Source organism: Mustela lutreola, chromosome 1 (genome assembly GCF_030435805.1).
Source record: "Mustela lutreola isolate mMusLut2 chromosome 1, mMusLut2.pri, whole genome shotgun sequence".
NCBI classification, from domain to species: domain Eukaryota; kingdom Metazoa; phylum Chordata; class Mammalia; order Carnivora; family Mustelidae; genus Mustela; species Mustela lutreola.
In genome coordinates, this window is record NC_081290.1 from 287,582,482 (window position 1) to 287,609,877 (window position 27,396).

General features: G+C 63.0%; 1 protein-coding gene across 4 annotated transcripts in view; it reads left to right on the forward strand.

The window, feature by feature from the left end:
- The first annotated feature begins 279 nt into the window (after window positions 1–279).
- The window catches only part of NADSYN1 (NAD synthetase 1), a 33,660-nt gene continuing 6,543 nt past the window's right edge, over window positions 280–27,396 (forward strand). Inside the window, exons 1-16 of one of the 4 annotated variants that reach the window (XM_059150659.1) lie at window positions 280–451; window positions 2,335–2,395; window positions 4,942–5,058; window positions 7,556–7,609; window positions 7,993–8,082; window positions 12,596–12,647; window positions 15,421–15,509; window positions 15,626–15,743; window positions 16,395–16,526; window positions 19,230–19,304; window positions 19,959–20,083; window positions 20,594–20,642; window positions 21,015–21,117; window positions 21,520–21,688; window positions 22,047–22,182; window positions 22,825–22,931. In XM_059150659.1, the coding sequence (XP_059006642.1) occupies window positions 367–451; window positions 2,335–2,395; window positions 4,942–5,058; window positions 7,556–7,609; window positions 7,993–8,082; window positions 12,596–12,647; window positions 15,421–15,509; window positions 15,626–15,743; window positions 16,395–16,526; window positions 19,230–19,304; window positions 19,959–20,083; window positions 20,594–20,642; window positions 21,015–21,117; window positions 21,520–21,688; window positions 22,047–22,182; window positions 22,825–22,931 (1,562 nt within the window). In that variant the 5' untranslated portion in view covers window positions 280–366. Of the gene's footprint in view, window positions 452–1,670; window positions 2,119–2,334; window positions 2,396–4,941; window positions 5,059–7,555; window positions 7,610–7,992; window positions 8,083–12,595; window positions 12,648–15,420; window positions 15,510–15,625; window positions 15,744–16,394; window positions 16,527–19,229; window positions 19,305–19,958; window positions 20,084–20,593; window positions 20,643–21,014; window positions 21,118–21,519; window positions 21,689–22,046; window positions 22,183–22,824; window positions 22,932–27,396 lie in introns of those variants that run through there. The other 3 variants (XR_009348490.1, XM_059150639.1, XM_059150650.1) reach the window with 3 other exon arrangements.

The window sequence follows — 27,396 nt, forward strand, 5'->3', positions numbered from 1 at the left end:
CTGGCCCGGGCCGCCCCCCGCGCAGAAGCCCGCGGGCGCGAGCGGCGGGCTGGGGCTCTCGTCCCCCCGTGCGGCGGCCGCTGCGAACGTGTCTCACACGGCGAGGGAAGCAGCCCGGCTGCCCAGGCACCCCGGGGGCCGCTCGGGCGCAGGCGGGGCGCACAGCAGAGGGCGGCGCGGCGGGCTCCGGGGACGGCGCTCGCGGAGGGGCGGGGGACCGGGCCTCCCTCCTGCGCAGGCGCAGCCGCGAGCTCCGCGCGCGGGGGCGGGGCGTGGGCGGGGCGTGGGCGGGGCCTGTCGCCGCGGCTGGGCTGTCCGCGGCCGGCCAGACCCGCGGGGCGACCCGGAAGAGCCGCTGCTGTCAGGATGGGCCGGAAGGTGACCGTGGCCACCTGCGCGCTCAACCAGTGGGCCCTGGACTTCGAGGGCAATTTGCAGAGGATTTTACAGAGTAAGTCTGGGGCGGCGGGGTGGGGGAGTGGGAGGACAGGGTAAGGCGGGGGTGTGTGTCCGGGGTAGGGGAGCGGCGATCCGGGGCGGGACAGGTGCGAGGGGGGACGGGGTGCGGCGGGCACAGGTGCTGGGGGAGCGGAGGGACGGGGTGGGGCAGGGGCGGGCGGGGTGGCGGGGTCACGGGGTGGGGGCGGGCCGAGGTCCAGGCCGGCCCCTGCTTGCTTGCGACGCACACACGTCCCTGCTCTTTGGAAGGTCGCAGCCCACCTGGGGGTTAGATGAGATGATGCATAAGGACCACCCCCCTCGCGGGCCCCTCCTGAATAGGGGGTGGCTTACCGGGCCTGGGGGGACCCCTGGTGTACACTCGTGGTAGGGAAAGTCTGGCTGCAGAGGTAGGGACCGCGATGAGAGGCTGAGGCTTACCTATCTTCACACCTCTGGGGTCCGGTGTGGCTCAGCCAGGGCCCAGCTGCCCACAGGTGCTAAGTTGCCCATGTTTAGAGGCTTTCAGGGGAGAGCGTGGCCAACCACCAGCGAGGAGGATGTTGTGAAGAAGTGTCCCAGGAAACATGGTTTTGTAACCAGAGAACTGGTTCCCAACTCGGGCCCGGCAGCCTGCCGTCCACACTCGAGCAACAGTGATGGGGTTGGGTTAGGGAGAAAGCTGCTGTATTCAGGAACCAGGCAGCCGAGGAAGATGGACTAACGTGTCAGAGGCCATCTAACCCCTGTCCGGGGGAGCCCCAGGGTTTCAAAGGGGAAGGTTCTGGAAGAGGGAGGGGGGCTGTGTGCGGGAGGAGCAGGTGCCCAGGCGGCAGTCGGATGCGGCCGTGACCCTGAATGGACTCACTGGCATCCCCACACCCCCTGAGCTGCTCTCGAATGCGATCGGGGTACATCATCTGGGAGAGCCAGGTCCCTCACCCCGGAGGCCAGTGGTCTGATGATCTCAAGGACAGCAGGTTGGTTCTGCGGCACATCCAGGGATCTCCAGGTCAGCAAGCGAGGAGCAGGTGAGCTTGAAGCAAGTCAGACTTCAAGACAGGCGGGAGTGCTGTTCCTGTGTCGGGTGCCTGGAGACCATCCCGATGGGTAGACTGCGGGAGAAGCCGGCCCCAGGAGCAGAGCAGAGCAAGGGACGAGCCTGGGAGCTTAGAGACTAGGGTGTGGTTGTTGCGAGGGTCCCCATATGGGAGCCTTAGCACCAGCTCATCTGTGAGAGGAGAAGGTCCAACTACTCATACCTACAGCCGGAGCGGGGCTGTCCTGGGCAGCCCCACAGGTGTGCTCACGCCAGCCCGTCTGCTCGCAGCCACTCCTTGCAAGAGGGTTTCCTAAGAGCAGTAAGAACAGGAGGTGCACACGAGGCCATCTTTTCAGCAACGTGCCCTAGACCTTCAACCTCAACCTGCTTTCATCTCCTGAGCACAGAGCAGTCGTTGGAGCGAGGCGGTCAGTGGCCAGAGCCGAGTCTCTGTTCCGGTGGCCTTTCCCCGGCAGGTGGGCACTGGGCCTGCTGTCTCAAACCAGAGGTTGCTGGTACCCGGTGGTGCCGCTGGAGGCCGCGGCCCTTCGAATCCCGCCCTCTCACTGCACTCCGTCCTCCACACCTGCCCGTTAATGAGCGACGAGGGTGCGGCTTCCTCCTCCCCCAGGCTAAGGGTCAGTCCTGCGGGCCCTGTGTCCTGTGTCCTGCCGGTGTAAGCAGGTTCTGTGGGACAGCCGCTCCTGGGCCGCGTGGGGCGGGGTCCGGGAGATCGCTGAGTGCTCCGGTTCCCGGTTCGTGGTCTGGTTTTTATCCCACCTGATGCCGCGGCAGCAGTGTCTCGTCTGCCTCCGGCCATGGTGTAAGCACTGAAACTTCTCTCTCTCGCTCAGGTATCGAAATTGCCAAACGCAAAGGAGCAAGATACAGGCTGGGACCGGAACTGGAAATATGGTGAGGCCTGAACACGGACCCCGCAGGGCAGGGAGGCGGAGGGACTGGCATCAGCTCCCTGCGGCAGAAACGCAGCGGAGGGGGTGGCACAGAGAGCTGCGGCTGTGCGGGCCTGCCGAGGGGCATCGGAAGCCGGCGAGTGGGCCTGCTGGTCGCCTGGAGTGCGGCAACTGGGCTGATGGCGGAGCCCACCACCCTTCCCAGGCCCTCCCTTTCGCTTGTGGCCGTCAGCACACGTCGCTTCCTGGTCTCGGCATCTCTCCACAGTGAGTGTGAGGGGTCATTTCCGCTCTGCCTTCTCGCAGCGATCGGGAAGCTGGGTCCTCCTTGTCCCTTATTCAGAAATAAGCAAGCGGTCGTTGCGTTTAAGTGTCTTACGAACTACCGTGGTTTTGTGACAGATGTCCACGGCCCTCTGGGTTCCCACATGCACAAGTCCTGGCCATTCGTGGGATCGGAAGTCCCTCCTCGGGCCATGACCCCACCTCGGTTTCTGGGCTTCATGTAAACAGCGTTTCTTTGCCAGTGTCTTTGTATCTGTCCTTAAGGCCACTCCTGTCCTCCTCGTGAGCTGGACTTCTGTGCTTGGAACCCGGCTTCAGCTCGGGCTGTGTCTCCCATAGTAGCCAAGGGCTTTTGTACCCTCACTTAACGTGGTCTTCAAGGCACTCCTCGGGCCCTGGGGTCCTGGTGTGTCTATGTGACCTCTACCCCCGGGGTCCTGGCTCTGTCTTTATATTTTGTCTGTTCTTCCCACTGCAGGGCTGCCCTCAATAGCCCCGTCCCCCAGACTTATCGTGGCCCAGACGTTTCCAGGTTAGGTCCTTGCCCCTTTCTTAGTCCTGTGCTCTCCCCACGCCTGGCCCCCAAACCTGGACCTGTCATTTTAAAAGATGGATCCCAGGACGGTATGGCGGTATCCTGTCATCTTTAGCCCCCTCAGGCCCCTCTTTATTATTTGCATCAGTTTGCAGAGAGGAAGCTGGGGCAGGAGGGGAGCCCAGCCCGTTCCCAGAGCTCACCCACTTCATGACCCTCGTGGTCAGGGCTCCAGCTCCTGCCCCAAAAGGGGCACCTGGAGGGGAAGTGAGGGGCCGGTGCCACTGGGACAGTCTGACTTGCGGACCTAGACATCCTTTGCCAGAAAGGCTGTGTTCTTTGGGCCAATTTGGTAGACTTTGCAGACAGAAGATTGCTGCCTAAACTGGGCGGGGGGCACTTACAGCCCCTGTTACAAAATGCCCCTCCAGCTGTCGGCCAGCCCCAGAGGCAAGGGGCCTGCTGATTGCTGCACGTTCGGCATGCGTTACTGTCCGGTCCCCCCATGTGGCGCGGGTGCCACCAGGGCACGAGACCCCCAGAACAGGACTCTGCCCAGGAGAGGACAGGCCAGCGCAGGTCTTGAGCCCTCCCGGGGGCGTCTCCTGGATCTTGTTTTCCTTTGAGAACCTGGACTTTCCTTCTCAGAACCCAAGGCCGAGAGGCCTGCCTTCTAGACGTTAAACATGCAAATTCCCGTTTGTGGAGGTCTGCGTCCGCCTGCACAAGCTTTGCTCGGCACCTGCGTCATGGCTCCCAAGCCACTGCACAGGAGGAAGGCCACGTTTCTGAAGATTTGGAAGTGGTTTCCCGACGCTCTCTGCTTTCTTCCCGGCACACCCTTGCCAGGACACTGCCCACAAGCCTGTCTTCACGTTTCATGACATCCTGGAGCTCTGAGTTTCCTGGGGCTGCTGGAAACACAGTCCCACAGGCTGGGTGACTTCGGGCAGCTGGTTCTGGAGGCCAGAAGCCCCAAATCAGGGTGTCGACAGGGCCCTGCTTCCTCCAGAAGCTCCAGGGGAGGGCCCGTCCTGTCTCGTCTAGCGGTCACTCCCAGTCCCTTGTCCTGCGGCTGCGTGCCTCCCGTCTCCGTCTTCCCGTGCCCCCGTCCATGTCGTGTCCTCCTGTCGGATTCAGACCTGCCCAAGTCCTTCGGGCTCCTCTTCTCCTTAGATCTTTAGTGACTTCTGTAGAGACCCTTCCCCAAGTGCGGTCATGTTCACGGGCTCTGGAGGGTAGGAGGGGGATGCAGGCTTCTGGGGGACGCCGTCCGGCCTGCTACCAGCGGGACCCCCAGCCGGAGCTACGAGTCGCTCTGTGAGTGATCACGGAAGGTTAACGATGCCCCTTGCCTGAGGAGCGTGTTCCTGTGGGTCCGGCTCTGTAGATCCATGTGATTTTGGCTATGTTTACAGTTAAAAAAAAAAAAAAAACCCATCGGTGGACATGTTGACACAAGCGAGAATTTCTCAGTGTAATTTAAAGCTAGAAGGAAGAGCCGGGGGCCACAGGTTTCTTCATTTCCGGGGAAACACATCTTCTGTTGCAGCAGTGATCCTAGCTCGGGTTAGAGAGTGCAGTCTTGGGCTGCACTCCCGCACGTCTGACCCCGATGGCCCGTGGGCCCCTGTTGCCCCCCCAGTGTCTCCCGGGCTCCCCTGCCCCCCTCCTCGCCTCCCCTGGGGCATCTCCGGGGCTCACCCGCCTGCTCCCTTCCTCTGCAGTGGCTACGGGTGTTGGGATCATTATTACGAGTCGGACACCCTCTTGCATTCGCTCCAAGTCCTGGCTGCCCTTCTGGAATCTCCGGTCACTCGGGACATCATCTGCGACGTGGGAATGTAAGTGCCACCGCGAGCGTCGGGAAGGCAGACTCAGAAAAGAAGAACGGTTCAGGTGCGAGCTCTCCTGCGGGGGGGGGTGTGGAGCCAGCCCGTTCCAGATACAAAAGGCCTTCTGCTGAAAAGTGGGTTTTGTTCCCTCGCCGGCCTCTAGACCCCTAAGTCCCCCTCGGAGGCAGCTCCAGAAAGCGGTTTTGCAGGTTCCCCCAGAAGCTCCCGGGCGTGTGGGAGCACAGGGAGCGCAGTGGGAGCCCAGCGTTCTCCCTGCCGCACGCGGACACGCGTGGCACTTTCTTTACTTGACGGTAAGTTCTGGGATGATGCCACGTCACTCCACATCAGTGCGTGGACCCCATGGTTCCACAGGTGCAGGTGTATACGGCGCGGGTACGTAGGGGGCGGGGTCCAGGGACGCAGGTGTGTACAGGTGCGGGTACGTAGGGGGCAGGGTCCGGGGACGCAGGTGTATACGGCGCGGGTACGTAGGGGGCGGGGTCCAGGCACCCAGGGGTGTACGGCGCGGGCACGTAGGGGGCGGGGTCCAGGGACCCAGGGGTGTACGGCGCGGGCACGTAGAGGGCGGGGTCCAGGGACACAGGTGTGTACGGCGCGGGCACGTAGGGGGCGGGGTCCGGGGACGCAGGTGTGTACGGCGCGGGTACGTAGGGGGCGGGGTCCGGGGACGCAGGTGTATACGGCGCGGGTACGTAGGGGGCGGGGTCCAGGGACGCAGGTGTGTACGGCGCGGGTACGTAGGGGGCGGGGTCCAGGGACGCAGGTGTGTACGGCGCGGGTACGTAGGGGGCGGGGTCCAGGGACGCAGGTGTGTACGGCGCGGGTACGTAGGGGGCGGGGTCCAGGGACGCAGGTGTGTACGGCGCGGGTACGTAGGGGGCGGGGTCCAGGGACGCAGGTGTGTACGGCGCGGGTACGTAGGGGGCGGGGTCCAGGGACGCAGGTGTGTACGGCGCGGGTACGTAGGGGGCGGGGTCCAGGGACGCAGGTGTGTACGGCGCGGGTACGTAGGGGGCGGGGTCCGGGGACGCAGGTGTGTACGGCGCGGGTACGTAGGGGGCGGGGTCCAGGGACGCAGGTGTGTACGGCGCGGGTACGTAGGGGGCGGGGTCCAGGGACGCAGGTGTGTACGGCGCGGGTACGTAGGGGGCGGGGTCCAGGGACGCAGGTGTGTACGGCGCGGGTACGTAGGGGGCGGGGTCCAGGGACGCAGGTGTGTACGGCGCGGGTACGTAGGGGGCGGGGTCCAGGGACGCAGGTGTGTACGGCGCGGGTACGTAGGGGGCGGGGTCCAGGGACGCAGCTGTATAGGGCGCGGGTACGTAGCGGTCCCCTGCGACTCTGCTTCCTCGCTCACAGCTCCTGCTCTGAGTCCCTCCTCCTTCCTGTAAGGACCTGGTGACTTGATTGCGCGGCCCCCGGCATCCGGGGTCGTCTCCCCATCTCAGGGTCTGTAGCTTAGTCATCGCGTCTGCAAAGCCCCCTCGCTACGTCAGGTGGTCAGGTCCCAGGCTCCAGAAATTAGGACCTGGACGTTCCTGCGTGTCCTGATTCAGGCCGCACAGGGGCTCGGTCCTGCTCTGGCCGTGTTGTCTCCCTCTGGTTTGCCCTTGTGTTTGGTAGCTCTCCTGTACTCCGCTTTCTTCTGGGGGCTTGGAGTCTATAATCCTATTTTGTTAAAGATTTATTTCTTTATTTGAGAGAGAGAGAGGGAGGGGCAGAGGGAGTGGGGAGAAGCAGGGAGTAAATGTGGGGCCTGAGGTCATGACCCAAGCCGAAATCGAGTGCCAGCCACTCAACGGACTCAGCCACCCAGGCGCCTATAATCCTATTTTTATTTTTCTACTTTTTACTCTTAAAATGCTAACAATCATATTTATAAAGATATTTTTTTCCAGATCCAGCATTTATCTGGGCCTATAAGCTTCTGAACAAAACAATGATTATATTCTGACGCCCTTGATGCCTGCCCAGCTCTGCCCTAGCAGAGCCCATGGCTTCCTGCGGACGGGGAGGACACGGTCCGGCGTGGGGGGGGACGGGAAGTGCACTGTCTGTGGGATGGGTCCAGGCAGAGTGGGGGACACGTGTCTCAGCTCCCCCGGCCCCGAGAGGGCCCACCTCCTAGAAGGGGCACAGGCCGCAGGTCAGGAGGTGTGCTGAAGGAGAACCGGGAAGGCATAGGGGCTGGTGCCTGAGGCCAGTAGGGGACGGAGAGATGACACGGTGACAGGGCTGTGTGCAGGTGGGGGGGCAGCCGTGGAAGGTCTGAGAATGTTCCAGGAGAGAGGGAGAGTCGGAGACGGAATGACTGCTCCATTAGAAGAGTCCCTCCTCTTTGGAGCCTCCGCCAGGGCAGGAGCCCCCTGCAGAAGCTGCCACGGAGCCTCGTGCTTCCCTCCCAGGCCTGAGGACGCTTCGCACGGAAATGGACATGGGGTTTTGCTGTTCACAGATACGCGTGTGTCCTCTCTCTCCGCAGGCCTGTCATGCACAAAAATGTCCGCTACAACTGCAGGGTGATATTTCTCAATGGGTAAGTGACGGCCGCCTCCCCCAGGCTCTGCTGCCCTGGCCGTGCCCCCGGGAACCGGGTGGTCCCTGGAACCATGGGAGCCGTGTGCTGGGCGGCAGCTTCCAGAAACGCCGGGTCCTTAATGTCACTGCTTCTGGTCTCTGCCCGCCGTAGACCCTTCGGGTATGAGGAGAGACCGTGGGTGAGGCCGCTGGCTGGGAGTTGTTGAGGGAGGGCGGTGTGCCTGTTTCCCCGGCAGACACCGGACTTCAGCCGCCCACACAGCACACCTGCTGGGTCTCGCCGACTCGGGCATCATCCCTTGTCAGGGGAGGGCAAACCCATGGGCCGCCCCTGCCTGCCAGACGTTCACCTCAGGCGCCGTCCTGTTCTCCTGCCCGCAGGAAGATCCTGCTCATCAGACCCAAAATGGCCTTGGCCAATGAGGGCAACTACCGGGAGCTGCGCTGGTTCACCCCGTGGTCCCGGAGCCGGTGAGTCCCGCTGCCCCGAGCAGGACGCGCGGGTCGTGGCCACTCTGGACGCTTGTGTCCTGTCTTCCCTGGGCGGAGCCGTGGTCCACATCCTGGAGAAGGTGCGTGAGAACCCGGGGCACGTTCCTGCCGTTTCCAGCACAACACTCTTGAGGCTGCTGGTTACAGAGTGGCTGGTTTAGTACAGAAGCTCATCGACTGTGGCCCCTCGAGCATCTGGTGTCTAGGGGTCTCGGCCCGAGGCTTCGGGCTATCCCCTGCACAGCGCACGGCACGGCAGCACCCCTGGCATCCCCTACAGGCAGTTCTTTTGTGACAGCCTCGGATGTGTCCTGACTTTGCCAGGTGTGCCCTGAGGGGCACAGTCACCCGCGGGCTGAGAGACCCGCCCAGTGTGCCTGCCGGGTGCTGCTGCTGCTGCAGGTCGAGCTTCCAGTGATGTATCTTCGAATGCTCCATAGTCTTATATAGGAAGTGGTGTGGTTTTGGCATGCAACCCCTTGCACAGCTCTGGGGGACTTCTCCCTGTCCTGGACTGACCCACGCGTCACTGTCTCTGAGGAGTTGCTCATTTGCAGGCACATGGCTTCTAGTAGGTTCAAAGGTTCCCACGACCCCTTCTGAGGTTGACTTCTGGACCACGGTTTGCTCTAATAGGATGTGATCAGGACAGCCAGGTGGGAGAGATGCACGGGGCCGGAGCTGGGGTGTTCCGCTCTCCCCAGATCTCCACGCGGTCGCCAACCCGAGAGCTCCCCGAACCTTGTTCTCCACGGTGTTCTGGAGGCTTCGTGAAAGCGTGACTGATGGAATCATTGGCCTTTGGCCACTGAACTCCACCCCCAGCCAGTGGTGCCTCCCCAGTCCCGGAGGTGGGTCCAAAAGCTCCAACTCCTGGGTTGGCCCCGGCAACCAGCAGGCCTTTCCCACTGACACCATTAGCATGACACCTTTAGGGCCAGCTCAGTGCTGGGAAGACCAAGTCCACTTCCTATGGTAAATTCCAATAGCTTCTTTCTAAGCAGGATCACTGAGGGGGTTCTGCTACCTTGCCTGCCTGCACATGTCTTTATGGGGGCTCTTATGTGTGATAAATAGTTTTGCAGAATTTAAAAAACAACCCTAGGTTCAACAGAACTTTTTTGCATGGTTTTAGTTGTGTCCCTTGAAGGATTGTCTTTGGCTTGTGCCCTCGCCGGGGAGGAGCCTGCCGCTACTCCGAGTTTTCTTCTCTCCAGGGCTGGGGGAGAAGCTTCTCGTTACCTTTGCTCTTTTAACATTTTGTTCTACGGGCCTTGGTGTGGGTCTTTGGGCCCTTGTGTGAGGCCCTCTGTGGCCCTGTGACCCTTGGCTTCCGGAAAGGTCGTCCTTTCTGGGCGAGTTTCTGTTCTGGGCTCTGTTTCTGGAACGTCTCTTGATTGGGGATCCGATTTCCTGGGCCATCTTCTCTGGTGGTCTTAGCTCTGCTTTTTCACACTCCAGAAGATTCCATCCCCCGACCCTCCATCTCTGCCGGAATCTGCACGTGGCCATCTTCTGAGAGCTCTCGTTTTCTCGTGCTTGCTTAGGTCAAGCACGAGCCTCTCGGAGGGCTTGTTTGCGGCTCTTACAGAGCAGGCGTCTCTGGCGGTGGGAGGTCGAACCCCGCCTCTGCCACCCGGCCGGGCCCCTTGGGGCCAGGAAAGCGACCTGACCTCTGTGCACCTTGGGGCCCACCATGGCGGTGACCCCGCAGGGCTGTGGTTGTGGGGCTGACGCGAGTCGGTGTGTGAGGCGCTGCGTGCAGCGAGCGGCCGGCGTCAGTGTGGCCTGTCCCTGTCCTCCTGGTCTCCTTAGCTCTGAGAAGGGCGCCGGCAGGTGGAGGGGACCCAGCAGCGTTTGCCGAATGCCCGAAGGTTGCCGCTCAGGTGTATAAGGGACGCCCGAATCAATAGAAAACAGAAAAAGTTCTCAATCCGAGAAACTCAGACGGGCAGCTACAGGTACAAAGAACAACGGTGAGATTTGACAGACGCGAGGAGCGGGCGAGCCGGTGCCGGAGAGTGCGAGCTGCGGCCGGTGCGAGCCGGCGGCACCGTTGGGGCGCACCAGGTCCCCGCGAGGGCGCCAGACCAAGGGCGACTTTGCAGAACAGTTGCGCATGGCCTTGTGGGGGGGGCAGCGCCCGCCCTCCCCTCCCCCGTGCTGTGAACCTGTGGGCACCTCGCGGGGATGAGGCAGGACGCCCACGAGGAGACGCAGGCTGGGGACAGCGGGGACCGTGTGAGGCACGTCGAGGCCGGGAGCAGGTGCACCGGCCGGCGGCCGTCAGGGCGCACAGCTGTCGGCAGGGCCGTGCCTCGCGGGCAGAGCTTCCGGCTGCTGGGCTCCTCCTGCCCGCCCCGTGTGCACCCGGCAGTGTTGACATGACCGTCGGGACTTTAATTTTTTTTAAAGATTTATTTGTTTATTTGAGAGAGAGCGACAGAGCACGAGCTGGGGACGGGCAGGGGACAAGCAGGCTCCCCGCTGAGCAGGGAGCCCCATGCGGGACTCCATCCCAGGGCCCTGAGACCATGACTTGAGCCGAAGCAGACGCTTCACCCGCTGAGCCCCCGGGGCCCCTGCTGTCGGGGCTGTGATCTGGGGAATATTTTCTGTCTCTGCTCTCGGATGCTTTCGTTCTGTTGTCTTCGCCGTCGGGCGCCACGAGTCCGGGTCTTCAGCCCTCTCTCCGCCACGTACCTGTGTTTTCTCTTGGGGCCTCATTCCTCTAACCCCGTCCTCTGTGCTGTGCCCGGCCGGAGACTCTGTTCTTCAGATCTGTGCAGGTCCCAGTTTTTCAGACCCTTTTCATCGCGCACAGGCTCTCCTGTCTCCCACCGTCTGATCATCTCTTCTCTGAGATCTGTTCCTGGGGCGTGTTGTCTCTGGATTTCCTGGGAGTCTGGTGTCGCACGTCCCCGTCATGTGGACGTGTGGGTCTCGTGGCGGCTCCTCCAGACGGGCGCTCGCGTGGTGACGCCCGTGGCGGGGTCGCGGCTGACGCTGAGCTAGAGTCGCCACTGTCCCGTCGGCACCGTTGAAACGACAGAAGTTTTTACCCACGGGCGCCGCGCCAAAATGGCCTCGATGGTGGGGCACGTCCCTGTGTCCCTACCATAGTGATGACCACGTGACCGCTTCAGGCCTGGGAAAATGAGAAAAAATGATCCAGTTCTTGACTGCAGAGAATTTGAGAATCGACTCGTTTTCGTTATGTTCTCAGTTGTGCCCCCAGATTTAAGCGGGGTGAGGCAGGCGTCACTGGGGCTCTGTAGCTGTTCCGGGCAGAGAAGGCTCATGGCGGCCAAGACGGGTTTCTTGGCAGGAGTCCGCAGCTAGGTTTCTCCAGAGGGTGTTGGCTGGGAGGAAAGGGTATCCAGCCAGAGAAGGGCATAGGCTGTGCAGAGGGGTCAGGTGTGGGGTCGGTGGGTGGAGGTCGGGCCAGCCTGAGCCAAGGTCCGGATGACAGGCTACCGTGCAGGGCCCGTACTTGTGATGTCTGCTCTGGGTGAAGCCCGGCGAGTTTCACCGGCCAGGTACAAGGTGATCGCTGGCCTTGGAGCAGAGACTGAGCGCAGCGGTGACCGCATACCTTCTCCTGGTGGTTTGCTTTGGTCTCGTCCTCAGTGGGTCCTGGTGGGGGTGGCGGGGAAGGAGGGGAACTGTGGGGTGGGGGGACTCGTCCCTTTAATGAGCGTTTTGACGCAGTGACATCGCCATCAGCAGACTTGCCCGCGGTGGGTAGAGCGCTCGCTGTGGGACGGCAGGGTGTCTCGGAGGTGAGCAGGGTCGCGTGCCTCGTCCTTAGCGCAGGACAGAAGGCAGCACCCTCCCATTTCCCAGCTTTATAACCGACTTAAGTAAAAGCTGCTGCCGCCATCCCAGGTTCTCGTGAATTCTCAGAGAGAAGAAATCTACGTAACTCCGGGTCTTTGTGGTGCGTCTTGTAACAGCCCGTTTGGGATTGGATTTGTGAACTAGATTTTACATTCCAGCTCTCCGCGTAGCCCTTGGGGAGGCCTGTCACCCAAGTTCTGTGTTAGACTGTCCATCTCGTCCCGCTGGGAGACCGTCCGGTCTTCTCGGTGATGGCGGGTTCGCGGTTGTGTTGGCTAATGCCGTGTGCTGTTCTGGGCTCAGAGACCCATCAGGACGTCCGGCTGGATTTCTCCTGGGGGAAGCGTGACGGCTCTGCAGGGACGGCTGTGACATGTGTCTCAGGAGCGCTGGACCACAAGGCGTGGGGAAGCCAAGTCGGTCGGAGCCCCCGGGCACCGTGGTGTCCGCGAGGAGAACGCACCGGACTTTCCTGTGTTCACCCTACGTGCTTCTCTTCCCCCGAGGGGGACGGTTAAGGCGCGTGCGCAGCTGACCGCCCTCCGCCAAGCCATGGGTTCGAAGCTCGCAGCTGGTGTTTGTTCACGCTGGGAGGCTGTCCTCTTGCTTTCTGAGATGCTGATCCTCAGGTCTGTGGTGCTTCCCTCCGCAGGCAGACAGAGGAGTATTTTCTGCCCCGGATGATACAGGATGTGACGCAGCAGGTGAGTGTGACTGGATCTCATTTTCCAGCCAGATGTCCCTGTTCTGGGCTAACGCGCACCGCGTGGGGCAGGACCCTCACCCGCCCTGACGGGGGGAGGAACAAAGCCAAACACGGGGAGAGATTCCTGTACGAGCAGGAAGGCTGGAGCCCCGGGGGTGCTGGGCGCCTCCTTTCTCCCACGTCAGTGCTGCTCTGCCCGTTCGGGCCTCCCCCTCTCCTCCAGCTCACCCGCCAGGGTACCAGGGGAGCCGGAGTGCCAGGGGAGCTGGGGCAGGGGTCCCCACCCCACCTCAGTGGGCTCCTTCTTGCTGGGGCTGCTGCCTGGGTCAAGGGACCACCCAAGCAGCCAACTTTGGGGTTGGGGAAGGAGGCTTCTAATTGCAAAACTCAAGGAAGACTTTCCGAGGCTGCCTGCTCAGCGTGTGACGACCCAGCATCTGGCACCTGGCGTGTCTTTTGGACGTGGCTGGCCTGGCCTTCCGAGCTGGGATCGTCCGGTCTGATCCGGGGGCTGCGTCCACCCTCTTCCCACGGGAAGCCGCTGGGGTCACGGCTGGAACCCTGCTCTGTCCGCTTCGCACAGGTGGTCGGAAGTTGGGACACAGGGTCCTGCGGGGGCCCCGCCTTCTCGGGGCTCTGCCTGCCAGCCCGTTCCGCTTGCCGGGGTATCCCTGGGCTCTGGCTGCCGTAGGACAGCACCCAGACCGAGGGGACGGTGCTGAATGACAGATGCTTGCCTCTCGGCCCTGGAGGCCGATGCGCGGGAGGCGGGGCGGGCAGGGTGGGTCCCCCGAGGCCTCTCTCCTTGTGTGTGGACGGCCGTGCTCTCCCTGGGTCCTCACGGCGTCATCCCTCGTGCGTGTCTGTGTCCTGATTCCTTCTTCCTTGAGGACCCTGGTCACCCTGGATCAGGGCCACCCCGGTGACCTCATGTTACCTTAACCATGTCTTCCAAGGCCCCGCTCCAGACACGGTCAGGTTCTGAAGTGGTGGTGGGGGCAGCGCTCCAACAGGCACAGGTCAGCTTGTGACACGGAGTTCTCTGTCCCCCGATGGCTACACTCCAGGTGGCTCACGGCCATGCACGGACTCCCTCCAGCGGACGGCTTAGCCGGGATTCATCAGGGTCTCAGGCACGGGCTTGAGCCAGAGCAGGGCCCCTCCCCCAATTCCCACGAGGCTCCGCCCCGTTGGCCACTTTGCATCAGTGGCTTCCTCTGCCTTGTCCCTGGAGGACAGCAGACAGCGGCCGCCCTGGCCCCCAGATGGACGTTACCTCCACCCGGGAGCCAGACTACGCCTCTGGCACAGGCTTTGATTTGGGAGCGAGGCCCTTCCAGGGGTCCGCTTGGGCTCAGTGCCTTCTGCATGGACAGTGGGGGACAGGCGTGGCTGAGGTGATGGCAGGTCTGGTCACCTCCCAAGTGACCTGGACACTCCTCTGACCCTGAACTGCGGCAGTGAGCACATTCTAAAGTCATCGTGACCCAGAACAGACTCCGTGGGTGTCTGTGTCTGAAACGGGCGTGTCTACTGCAGTCCTGACCGTGGGATGCTCCCATTTCATTCTCGTGGGATCCTGGTGTATCCTGAAATCCAGGATCTGCCACTGGAAGGGTTTTGTGCGGTAGCTGCTTGACGGTGGTTCCCTGAGTTGGCTTCAGTAACTGTGGGTTAAGGTCGAGGGATGTGTCCAGGAAGAGGGTGAGGACTGCCCAGGACCTGCTCTGCGTGGACCGTTCAGGCCCCCGGAGGAGGGATAGTCCGTGAGCCCGGCTTTGGCTACAGCTGTGTGGTTCATCAGCCTGTCGCTCTGACCCTGGCCTTCTCACGATGGGGTGTGGATTGCAGCCGTGCCCACGTGCTCACGTTTGCCACATGGCCGTCGTGCAGGGGCACGGTGGTCCCACAGCAGCCAGCGGGGCTCCTGGGTGAGGGCTCTCCTCACAGCCACAGTGAACAGTGACCTAGTCCGTCCGTGGCAGGAGGCATCAGAGAAGAAAGGGCCAGGTTTACACTGTGGCTCTTCCGTGGGCAGCATGGGTGTCTCGCACACACGCACACGCACAGATCAGGGAGCTCGGCCAGGTGTTCTAGGATGTGCTCCAGGCCTCGGGATCATTTCTTGGCTGAGCAAAGTAACACCTCTTCTGTAACTTAGGGATTATGGGTGGTGGCCAAGCTGGACCCGTGCCAGCATGTAGCAGTGGCGTTGGCATGGCCTGTCAGCATGTGGGGGGCTCAGGGCCTCCACACCCCGCCCGGTATCCCAGGGGGGACTCTGCGCCTTCCTGGGGAGCTCCTGCCATGTGTGGTTGGTGAACGTGGCTCTTGGTGACAGACACGCTGGCATCCGGCCCTGCCCCTTGGGCTCTGGGCGATCTTTCTCAGGTTTCTTGAATGAGCCTCGGGTCCTTCTGGGCACAGGGGTAGGACCACCGGGTCAGGCCAGCAAAAGCGTGGGTGACGCAGAAAGGTGCACGGTGCCACGGCTCACGTAGAGTGGCCCTTGCTAAATGAGACCCTTTATTCTTAATAACGAGGATGACTGTGGGAGTTTGTGCCGACGGAAGCTTCAAGTGCAGAGGGACACAGTGAGCCCCGCGGCCACGCAGAGCACAGCCCCCAGCTAGTGAGATGCCCACTGGTGCCAGGGCGCGTGGGCTGGGGGTGCTCCACACTGGGATGGGGAGGAAAAGGTGGTGAGGTCAGGACTCAGCCCGGATGGGACACAGCCAAGGGGTCTCATGGGCCCTGTCCTCTGGCTGCAGGAGACCGTGCCCTTTGGAGACGCGGTGCTGGCCACCCGGGACACCTGCATCGGGAGCGAGATCTGTGAGGAGCTCTGGACGCCCCGCAGGTCAGGCCCGGCCCCGCGTGCGGCAGCCCTGGCGGCGTGGCCTGGGGACCTTGGGGCTGGGGAGGGCGGGGTGGGTGTGCAGCCCGTCTCTTCCTGTCAACCGCCTCTGCCCGCAGCCCACACGTGGACATGGGCCTGGACGGCGTGGAGATCTTCACCAATGCCTCGGGCAGCCACCACGTGCTGCGCAAAGCCCACACCAGGGTTGATCTGGTGACCATGGCCACCGCCAAGGTAGGCATAGGCCGCGATGCCGGGGTGTGCGCACGGTGGGCCGGTGCTGCGTCCCCCATGCCTGAGCACCTGGAGCCCAGGTGGACAAGGCCTGTGTGGCAGGTGCCGGTGCCCGTGGTTATGGCCAGGGCTCAGCAACTGTGCACGGACTCCTCTCCTGGGGCCCCACCCGCCTGCCCTCATTAAACCCCGGCAACCGGCGAGGCAGGCGCTGCTGTCCCCGCTCCCTGGAGCAGGACACCTGGCTCATGGTGTCCAGCGGCCGCAGGCTCACTCCCCCGCATCCGGGCCTGTCCCCAGGGTCGCGGTGCTGGCTGCAGGAGTGCCGCGGGCTCGTTGGCGCTGAGCCAGAGCACGGGGAGTGCCCTCAAGGTGGCCTCTCTCACTGGGCAGCATGGCACAATCACGGGAGAGGCTTGGGGTCAGCGAAGCCAGCCTGGGGTCTCGGCTTTGCCGTGAGGAGTTTGTCCTTCCTGGACTCCCACCTCCTCCGGTCACGTGAGGGCCCTGGGGGGCTGGGGGCTAGGGGTGGCGACGGGCATTGGAAGGGCCACAGCGTGCATGTGGTTACCCTGCAGGGGTGCGCTCGCTGGTGTGGCGGGAGGGCTGAGCACAGGGAGGTGAGGTCCTGCAGCCGTGTGTGTTCTCCAGAATGGTGGGATCTACTTGCTGGCCAACCAGAAGGGCTGTGACGGGGACCGGCTGTACTACGACGGCTGCGCCCTCATCGCCATGAACGGCTGCATTTTCGCACAGGGGTCCCAGTTCTCCCTGGACGACGCGGTGAGCAAGCTCGTGTGTGCCCCTGGGGGTGACCGCACTGGGGCGGGGGGCGGCTGTGCTGACAGCAGAGTGGAAGCTGGGGCCCCAGGGAGGGTGTGGAACCAGAGCCTCCTCAGGAATAAGCAGGCGTCAGTCCTGGTCCCCGCAGCGAGGGGGGTCGTTGGCGGGGGGTCCTCGTCCACTGGGGCGGAGCACGGGGGAGCTCGGCAGGGAGCTGGAGACCCGCTCACTGTTCCCGACGTGGCCAGGCACGCGTGTGTCTGTGCTAGCTGTAGGCCCGATGCCGCCCAGCCCCCACGTCTCCGTGCCCCCACGTCCCCCTGCCCCCACGTCCTGGGAGCCCCGATGCTCCTCTGGGGGGGCCTGTCACCAAGGGGCCGTGTGGCCTCACTGGACTCAGCAGCAGGCGGTGGGCGGGCGCGTCTGCACGGAGCCCTGGGTGCACTCAGAGGGGCGTCACCGCAGTCCGGGCTGGGTCAGGGACCAGGGAGGGGCGAGCCAAGGGGGCCTGTACGGAGCTGGTGGACACTCGCCCTCCTCCAGAGGACGTGGGTCTGGGCGCCATCTGTCCCGCTAGCCCATCCGGCCACGTTGGACGTGAATGTCCTTTGCAGTGGAGGCGGCTGAGAGAAAGCTCTTGTGGAGAACTGTTTGCTCTTGGTTTTGTTTTGGTTTTTTGCTTTTAAATTCCAAACAAAAGGAAATGGCTATTATTGCCAGAAACGAACACAAGTGTGGGTCCCGCCGCAGGCCCGGAACGTCAGCCCCGGCTTCCCGGCGGGCCCTCCCACGGCATCTGCCATCTTCAGTCGGAAGACACCTGCCTGTGGGGACGGGGGAGGCGCTGATTCACAGGCAGGGATGGCAGCGCGAGCTCAGTCACCACGGAAACTCCCGCAGCCCTGCCGGAGCTCACATCGGGGAGGTGACGTCTGGTGCCTCCGCGGCCTTGCTGGGGTTGTGGGCCGGGCAGTGGTTATAAAACCGCTCTGGGTTTCGGAGCGGAGCCAGCGAGTTCCACGATGCCTCCTGGCGGGGGCAGGGCGGGAGTTCGGCAGCAGGACAGTCCCTGCCTCCCAGCTGACCCTCGGGCCCCACTTGCTGTGTGACACTGTCCCCCAAGGCCTGCAGGTGTCTGCACTGGTCACAGTGGAGACAGGAAGGTTTGACAGAAAGGCCAAGTTCTTGCAGAAGGCAGTGCGTCGTCTTCTGTCCCGCCGGAGTGCCCAGCTGTCTTCAGGCCAGGTCGACGCGGCCAAGACGCTGGGCCACACAGCAGAGCCGCAGGACCTGACCCGGGACTGACTGGCCTTGTGTGTGTGTGTAGGGGGGTGTCACCTGCACCAGGAACACCAGGTGTGTGTGTCCCTGCAGGCTCTGGGCCTCAGCCAGGCCTCACGGGTGGACCCTGGGGACCCTGTGTTTTAAGCACACGCCCAGCTGACTCGTAAGCGCACAAGAACCCAAGGGCTTGCCTCCTGTCTCCCCATGGGGGCTCTCGGGCTGGAATTCTCTGATTCTGTCCAAGCGTGCAGGGAGAGAGGGCATCTTGGGCCAAAGGCCGTGCTGTCCTACCACTTCCTCCGTGACCACCAAAATGATCAGAAGAAATGCGGCACCCAGGGCCATCGCACAGAGTGGCAGACCTGCTGCCCCCTCCCCAGGACGTACTTCTCGGGCTCGTCCGAACCTCATGGGCTGGGTGGCTCCTTGGACGCCTCCCTCAGGCGTTTCTGTGGACGCTGACCCGTCCTGGGGAAGGTGGAGTGGAGGCTTTTTCTCACAAAAACGTTCACATCATCTGGCCTCTCTCTGTTTTCTGTGGCCTCACACTTCCCTTGGCTTTGTCCTGTGGAGAGCCCGGTGGCTTTGGTGGCCCATCACTTTGGGAAATGACAGGGAGACCGAAGGACACATGCGCTCCATTTTCTCTTTCTGTCTGTGGGTGTGTCCAGCTGGGGTCAGGCCCGGTGTTGACGGCGGCAGCTGCCCACAGGCCCGTTCGCACGAGCGTGGGGGCCACAGCCCCCGTGTCGTGCGGCGCACAGGACCGGCTCTCGCACCCCAACTTGCCTGTCACCTGTAGTGACAACGTTCTAGTGACGCACTCTGACAAGGAGGTGTTTTTCACAAAGAAAACACAAATGAATCAAAACCTCTTTTTTTTTTTTTTGCTGTTTTTTGAAATTTTATTTTTTTTCTGTTTTGTGTATTTTTGTATTCTTAACACTCCTGTCTCATCTGGGTTTGGGGGCAGGGACGCGTCACCACGATCACACAGGCAGCACCTGCCGTCCTCCGGCCTGGCGTCCTCTGTGTGGGCTTGGATCTGGGGTTGCCTCTCCTGGGCGCCGGGCGGCGGCAGCAACAGCCGTCTCCTCTCCGCGCAGCCCGTGGGAAGCAGGGAAGGAACCCTTGCTCCTGAGCATCTCAGCAGTCTGTGGCAGACGTGGCAGACGTGGCCCTGCGCCGGGACTGAGGCACCGCCGCCGCGTGTCTGAGTTCCCTGGTGGCCACAGTGAGAGGGAAGGGCGTCGGGTCAGCTGCAGCACCGGCTGTGCCCTCTCCCTGGGCCCCCGGGAACGTCCCTGCCTTGGAAGGTGTGACTCTCGTGTGCGATGTGGCACACCTGTGAGCGCGGCCACGTCTGCCGCGCGAGTCGGGGGAGCGGGAATCACATTTCCTCTCTGACCCCTTCTCCAGGAGGTCCTCGTCGCCACGTTGGATTTGGAGGACGTCCGAAGCCACAGGGCAGAGATTTCATCTCGAAACCTGGCGGTGAGTTCATGGAGGCCCACGGGTGCTCCGCAGTGCCCCAGAGACTCTTCCTGAGCTCGTGGCCGAGCTGTCGTGGCCGCGCCACACCATGCTGCGGGGGTTTTTGGCACGTTCACAGGGAGGCACGGCCCTCGACTCGGCACAGCAGCGCGAACAAACCTGGAGCCGAGAGGCTCCCTCTGAGCCCCCTCTGCCCCGCACAGCCACCACCTGCTTTCTGCCTCTGGGTCTGCCCGTCGTGGGCGTGGCACGGGCATGGGCTCGCGTCTGGCTTGTGTGGCGGAGCAGCACGTCCAGAGAATGTGTCCGCGGTGATGGCCAGCCCCTGCGGAGGGCACGTGGCCTGTGTTGCCTTCTGTCTGATGAACGGACGCTCCGCGAACGTGTACGGGTTTCTGCGCGAGCGGCTTCTCTTGGGCCTGCGCTCGGGGGCTGCTGGGCCGCGCGGTCACTCCGTGCCTTCGTCTTTGAGGGATTTCCAGACTGTCCACAGCAGCGGCCCCTCGACACACGAGGGTCCCAACGCTGGTCGGTCCCGACCGCTTCCAACTCCAGCCGTCCCCCTGGGAGCGAAGGCTCGGCCGAGATCCGACACGCACTCCCGCAGCCCTGGTGCCGCGCTGGCGTCACGTTGTCGTGGCTGTCCCTCCGCAGGCCAGCAAGGTGAGCCCCTACCCCCGTGTGAAGGTGGACTTCGCCCTCTCGTGCCGCGAGGACCTGCTGGAGCCGCCGTCGGAGCCCATCGAGTGGACGTACCATAGTCCCGAGGAGGAGATCAGGTGGGCCGCCCGTGCGAGCCCAGGCAGGGGTGCTGGTCCCGGGGCGCCCCCTTCACCCACTGTAGTGGTTTGCCCCCTGCGGGGGGGCGGGGGCCAGAGCCGTATGGGCAGCTGGTTCCCAGTCCGTGCCTGGGGGACCGCTCCGCGAGGAGGCCAGGTGGCAACGGGGTGGAGGGGTTGGGGGCACAGCCAGGTGGCCTGGCTTCCTCGCCCAGCCGGGCGCTTCCTCGTGCCGGGGCCTTGGGCACGGATGCCCTGCCTGGCCTTTCCTTCTTGTGTCTCAGTTTTTCTCTTTGAAAACGGGGCCAAAAGATAATCACCTACTTCCCAGGGCGGTTTGGAGGCAAAAAATGTGTTAATTCCCACGAAGTGCTTATCACAGAGACTTGGTGAACCGGGAGCCCCTCCCCCGGCAGTTCTCCCGGCGCTGCTCCTACCTTGGCACATGGCCCAGGTGAACTGCCGACCGGGTCAGCAGCTCCCGACCTCACGCGCCCCCTTGCTCCGCAGCCTCGGACCCGCGTGCTGGCTCTGGGACTTTCTGAGACGCAGCGGACAGGTAAGCTTTCCCGTGTTCGTGTCTGCGTCCGGCAGCCTGGGACTTCTGCACTCCCCACTGCCTCCGTCAGCGGCTTAGTCTGTGTGAGGCAAAGGCCAGGGGGCTTGTGGAGGTTTGGTTCCATCTCGGGGTCCTGTCTGGTGACACCAAGTGTGGCAGGACAGCATCTCCCAGTGGTTCGTGTGTCCACCGTCTGCCTGTGGAGGACGAGTCCTACGTGCCTGTCACACAGAGAGGTCCCTTCCCTCTAGAAGATCCGTCTGAAACGTGCACCTTTCTGCCCCCGCATCTGTGGGTGGAATGAAGCTAAATTCAGGGTGCGCTGCTCCGCCAAGGCTCTGCTCACCCCTGCCTGTGGTTGGCCCGTTCCAGGCCGGGTTCTTCTTGCCCCTGAGTGGTGGGGTGGACAGCGCGGCCACCGCCTGCCTCGTCTACTCCATGTGCCGCCAGGTCTGCGAGGCCGTGAAGCAGGGAAGTAGGTAGCGTCCTGTGGCCCGAGCGAGGCTCCGGGGTGGGGACTGGGCTGAGGGGGACCTCGGTCCCGGCCATCGCGGGTGAAGGGGGCTCTGCAGACGTGCTCAGGTGGGGACAGCAGGCCATTAGGCCCCTCCCTGGGGCTCGGGCCCGTGTGGCCGTGGCCATCAAGCCCGCTGTTGCTGCTGGGCACTAGCCGTGTGGCCTGGGCCTTGGGCTCAGGCAGACCCAGGTCGAGATCCTCCCCGTGCACCCTGCGTCGACTGTCCCCTTAACATGCACACTGGAAACACGAGGGGGAAGCTCCACCTGGGGAGACGTTGCCAGGGCGAAGGGAGACACTGGGCTCTGAGCCTGCGCAGTGGGGGCCGCCACCCGCTTCCCATCGTCTGGTGGCTTTCAGACCAGGAAGTGCTGGCTGACGTCCGGACCATCGTGGACGAGCTCAGCTACACCCCCCAGGACCCCCGGGACCTCTGCGGGCGTGTGCTGACCACCTGCTACATGGCCAGCGAGAACTCGTCGCAGGAGACGTGTGGCAGAGCCAGGGAGCTGGCTCAGCAGATCGGCAGGTACAGGAGGTGGCGGGCTTGGGGTGGGGGCTCTAGGGCAGGACCAGTGCCGCTGGAAGCTTCGCCCAAGCCCTCACTCCTGGCTAGACGCGCCTCCGGGCTTGAGCAGGTTCCTAGGGCCTCTCGTGAGCCAGGGCTTAGGGAGACTATTCCAGATCCCCCCGACCCTCGCCGTGTCCGATCGCACCCCTGCTTCCCGTCGTCCTTGCGTGCGCGCGCCGGCGCATTCTGGAACTGGATGCAGCCCCGAGAGCTCGCCCGCTGTGCACTTTCACGTGGTTGGACAGTGAATCCGGGGTTGCGTGTGTGTTACGTGTGCTCACACACACCCCACGCACACCTGCCCTTTCCCTGGCAGCCACCACATCGGTCTCAACATCGAGCCCGCGGTGACGGCCGTCGTGGGCATCTTTAGCCTGGTGACGGGTCGAAGGCCTCTGTTCGCGGCTCACGGGGGGAGCAGCAGGGAGAACCTGGCCCTGCAGAACGTGCAGGTGAGCCTCCGGCCAACGCTCGTCCCCACACGGGAGCCACGGGGAGCACGGGGACTCGGGCACCAGGCAGAGGGCGTGCCTGCCCCCGTGTGTGCGCGTGCGAGAGCAGGAGGCTGCAGCATTGTCTGTGAGGGCTGCCTGGATGGACGCATGTACGTGCGTGTGCGTGTGCGCGAGTGCACAAGCATGAGACGTGACGCGCCCATGTGTGAGTTTCCTGCATCTCCAGGGAGTGGCTCCCCGTGTCCCTCCCGGGCTGCTTCGGGGGGGCCCAGCCGGCCGGTTGGTGGAGGGTCCCTGGGCTCCAGCTGCTGCGCTCTGTCCCATCTCTGTCCCATCCTTCTGGCCACAGCAGCCTTCCCTCCGCCTGAAATGCCGGCTGTGAAGGGGGTGCGACAGGGGGCCCATCTGCCCCAAGCGCTCTCGGCCCCTGGCTCGGGCTCCGGCTCTGTCCGACTCGCCCGTCGCGTGTGCATGAGTGATGTGGCGGTGGTCAGGCCTGGAGGACTCTGCTTCCTCTGCACGCTAGAAAGCGTGTACACTACTTGGAGCCTCTTTCCCTGGAGCTGTACGGGGGCAGGGGGAGCCAGTGTGCGCCCGCCATGTCCAGCACAGGGTGACATTTCCCGTCGTGTCCCCCAGGCTCGGCTAAGGATGGTCGTGGCGTATCTGTTCGCTCAGCTGAGCCTCTGGGCCCGGGGCGCTCGCGGAGGACTGCTGGTGCTCGGATCAGCCAACGTGGACGAGAGGTGCGTGCGCCTGACTCCCGAGGGCCCCGGATTTCTGAGGGTGCGCGCTCCCCGAGACGGTGTTTCCAGGCCCCTGCCTGTTCTCATGGTCTGTGAGACGCATGCTGTGGGGGTCACATCACCCCACGGCACAGGCCACGTCTGGTGCCCACGGGATGTCATTGCTCCAGAGCTTCCCGATGACTCGGGTGGAGACAGGTCCACACTGCTTCCCTCTGGCTCCTGCCCCCGGCCCGGCCCTGCCCCCAGCCTGTGGCCCTTCGCTCTGGGTCTGGAACCCGTCTCCCCACCCACCTCGCTGGGCCTCACCCGTCTCTTTCCCTGGGCAGTTCCAGCATGTTCTAGGTCCTTGCTCTGGGTCCAGTTCTCACTCCCGAGCAGATAGCTCGTCTCTGACGGGGACGTGACAGACTTCCTCGTATTGTTTGCTGCTCAGAAACACTCAGAGTCTCCCTGTTGTTCTTCACACAAATTTCAGCTGAGTCTTGGTGTGCGCGGCGGAGGCCGGCAGCACCTCTCCAGCCTCGTCTCTCCGCTTCTCTTCGGCGGGGCCTTGCTCGGGTGTTCTCACTGTTCCTTGTTAGCAGAGGATGCCAGGAGCTTCCTATGTCATTTATTCGTCTGTTCCTTTGTGTGTCAGTCCATCTGTCCTTCGGCCCACCCATCCGTCCGTCCATCCGTCCGTCCATCCGTCCGTCCATCCATCTGTCCGTTCCTCCATCCGTCCATCTGCCCATCTGTCCATCAGTCTGTACACTCACCTGTTCATCTGTCCATCTTCCGATCTGTGGCGTGATGGTCTTAAATCTTCCTACGTCCTTGGATGTCCGCAGATGTGTTCTCTGTTAAACACTACTTTGGACTCTTGGATCCTGTTTCCCTAATTACGACAGATTGAGGCTAGCACCCTCTAGCTGGTAAAAAATATTCTCACCATTCTCAGGCACATTTTGTCAGTTTTCATTGCTTTTCTGTTACCATCAGTGCTCCTGTCAGGAAGTGATGTTTCAGGAGGGGTGGTCAGCTGGTGCAGGTCCTGAACCCCGCGGAGTGGGGACTGGTGGCGTGTTCTGCTCTGTTGGCCTTTGCACGTGGGTTTGACTTGTCACCGCTGATACGGTGCCGCTGCTGTAATGATTTTATTGCACGTTCCCTATCACAACGCTTACCGTTGTCTTCTGGGATTTAATATCAAAGCAAACAATAGTGATTTCTTTCTGGCGGGGCGGCGGGGAGCGGGCTTCTGGGGGCTTAAAGGTTCTCCATGGGGCCTATGTACATATTTATCTGTTTTCATCACTTTTTGCTGCCAGGCCTCTTATGGATCATAGAAGTCTGTCTACAGCCGCAGAAGTGTTTCAGTTGTCCTTCCTCTGTCCCCCGGACAGCTGTCCCTCACTGGGTCCCCATCTAGGATCTCCCTGTAGCTCGCATCCTGGGGGAACCTCCGGTCTGCAGTCTCTGCTGTGTTGGTTCTCCGTTAAATGTGACTTTTCATCCTAACTTCGGTTCCATTACGTTCCGATTTGCTCACTCTTTGAGGAATTGATAAAACGTGGGTCACGTGTCAGGTGGTCTTCTTGGTGCCGTGAACAAAACAGAAAAGTATTTCCCGTTTTACTCTAGCGGAAGGAGGCAGGTAATGGGAAAACTAACCGTGTGTGTAGGAAGTGGAAAGTCTATAGAGAAAACCAGGGTAGGCATGGGCGGAGTTTGGGAATTTGGGCTTCTAAGCAGGGTGGCCAGGGAAGGCCTCTCTGAGAATTTGGTTTATAAAGGAGGAAGGGAAATGCAGTCAGGAGAACGGCCTGTGCAAATGTCCTGTGGTGAGAGCCCACCAGGACAGAGAGCAGTTGTCACTTCTCTGCATAGCCCGTCTTGTCTGAGGGAGGTACCGGGAGCTCAGTTGGGGCAGGTTGGAGAGTGGCAGGTGAGGGGAGCGGGGGTCAGCTCTTTCTAGAAGTTTCACACTGCCAGAGAGAGGAGGTGTGGGGTGGTAGCAGGAGCAGTGAGATGGGGAGGGTGTTTTCTCAAGGTACAGTGAGAAGGTCTAGCATGTACGACGAGAGGTCTAGCAGGGAGGGAACAGAGTGGCTGGTGAGGAAGGGGAACGCGGTGGGCAGCTGTTCTGTGTCACGAGGAGATGAGAGCAGGCGGCCGAGTGGGGGCTGGCTTTGCCGGGAGCCCGGCTTGTGTGTCCACAGAACAACAGAAGGCCTCAGAGAAGGCGGCACAGCCAGGGTGGCATAGGGTCAGGGCCATGACCTTCCTTGGCGAGACAGGAGGCGGTCACCAGCTGAGAGAGGGCGCAGGACAGGCGTCGGGTGTTGGAGGGGAGTGGTGACAAGCGAGCGAGACGGGTCAGGGAGCCAGGCCAGGAGCCCCCGTGCCAAGGCCGCACCAGAGGTGGGGTCACGCTCTCACGCCGCCGTGCCCAGCTGCATCCTCGTGTGGAGCCGGGGGCCAGGCGACGGTGGCAGAGAGGGACGGGGGAGCCGGGGAGCCACAAGGTGATGAGGGGTGAGCACGAGGCAGAGGACAGGTGACCCGCAGACTCCGGGTCCTGGTGCCGTGAGCTGCCAGCCCCGTGCCCTGTGCTCGCTGGGGGACAGATGGAGCCTCTGGTGCAACTCATGCTGTGGTCGAGTCCAGCCAAGGACGCAGAGCAGAAGGCATGCGGGAAAAACCAGGCCTGGGTTTCCAGATTGTCTCCCGGGCAGCGTCCCTGACGGGCCTCCTTCCCCAGCAACACCCGTGACGACAGGGGGGTGTGTCAGAGGCTCAGTACCCGGGGCTTGTTCCCAGGGCTGGTCCCATGGGCACCTTCTCTGGCACAAACTGAGCTTCCGCTCCCAGGAGAGCAGTGGGCAGCGCACACCAGTGTTTGAGCAAAGAAGTTCCAAACAGGGAGACCCTGTTTCTTGTTAGGGGACAGGTGGGGACACTCCCCAGACCTGGGTGCCAGCCGGGTCCGATGGTGCAAGCAGGCCCCCCTCGCCAGGACGCAGTGCGCATGCTCCTCCGCACAGAGCATGACCCACAGGAGGCACTGAGGTCTCTAGGGGCTTCTGTCCCCCATGCAGGAGGCTGCGGGGAGGTCAGGGCCCTGGTGGGCCAGCGGCCGAGTGGAAGTGATGGATGAGTGCACAAGAGCGGCTGGGGGAGCCCCGAGGCCTCACCGGGAGGGTGGTCTGCCCTGTTGGAGGTGCCCGTGGGTCGGGGATGCACGGGCACTGTAGGTGCGCCTCCTGTCTCCGGTTCCTGTGGCCTGGTGGGGTGGGGCTGGCGGCCAGGCGGGCTGGGCTCCTGGTGTGTTTTGGCGTCAGAGGGGAGCCGACAGGATTTGCTGGTGGACCAGACATGTGGGGGGGGGGGGGAATGCCCTCGCCGATCGGAGCCCCTGGAGGCTGGACCAGCATTTGGCGCAGGAAGTGGGTGGGGAGGTCAGGGTCCTGTGTAGGGAGTGTCGGCTTTGACACCTCCAGACGCCCCCGTGGACGTGTGTGGTGGGCAGTAAGGTGGAGACTCTGGAGTCCAGGGGCAAGCCGCACCCCCAATCTGGAAGCCTGTAGACGGCAAAATGCTGCTTAAGGTACGGGGGGCAGCTGGGCCCTGGGGCTGAGTGTTGATGGAGAAGGGAGTGGGGGGGGGCAGATCCCCCGTACGAGGGGGAGCAGCCCGCCGGGCTGCAGAACCGAGAGGTCGGGCATCCAGAGCGGGCGGAGGGGCTGTTCTGCTTGTTGCTTGGGTGTGGGGAGGCCAGGGCAGGGAGCTGGCCCCGAAGGCTTGAGCCTGAGCCGGAGGGGAGCGGGTGTGGCCCCAGCAGGTGTGGCCCCAGGGCAGGGAGCATGGGCCGGGGAGAGCGGGAAGGCAGGGCCGTAGGGCGGTACCTAGGCTCATGAGCGGGTAAGGGTTGGTCGTTGGAGCCTGTGAACCTGCCTGTTAGTGGACTGTCCCCACCTGCGGGTGCCACAGCGGGACAGCGAGCTGGGGTGAGAGCCCGGCCCCCCGGGGCAGCAGCCGGCCGTCAGCGCGCCGCTCCATCCCTGGCGAGGCCCCTCCCCGGCCCGCAGATGCGCCTCCACCCGGTGCCCTCACGCGGCAGCCTGGGAGAAGCCTGACGTCCCTCCTGGTGAGGACGCCGGGCCTTGGGGGTCAGGGCCTCACCCTCGTGACCTCCATTAGGCGCGTGACCTCCCGAGGACCCGCGTCCAGATGGTCACACTGAGGGGCTGTGACTTTGCGGGGACCCCAGACATTCAGTCCAGGACAGGGCCTCCTTGAGCAAAGCTGTCCTGATGTCCAGCCTGTGCGCCAACGGGACTTACCTCCAGGCTTTCGTGCTGACCCAGAGCCTGGCCCTGAGGGGTCTCCCCCGCAGGGTCTGTCCCCAACATGGTCATCTCCCAGTGCGTCTCGGGGCGGGCGGCCAGAGGCATGTGGTGGAACAGAGCCCGTTGTCCCT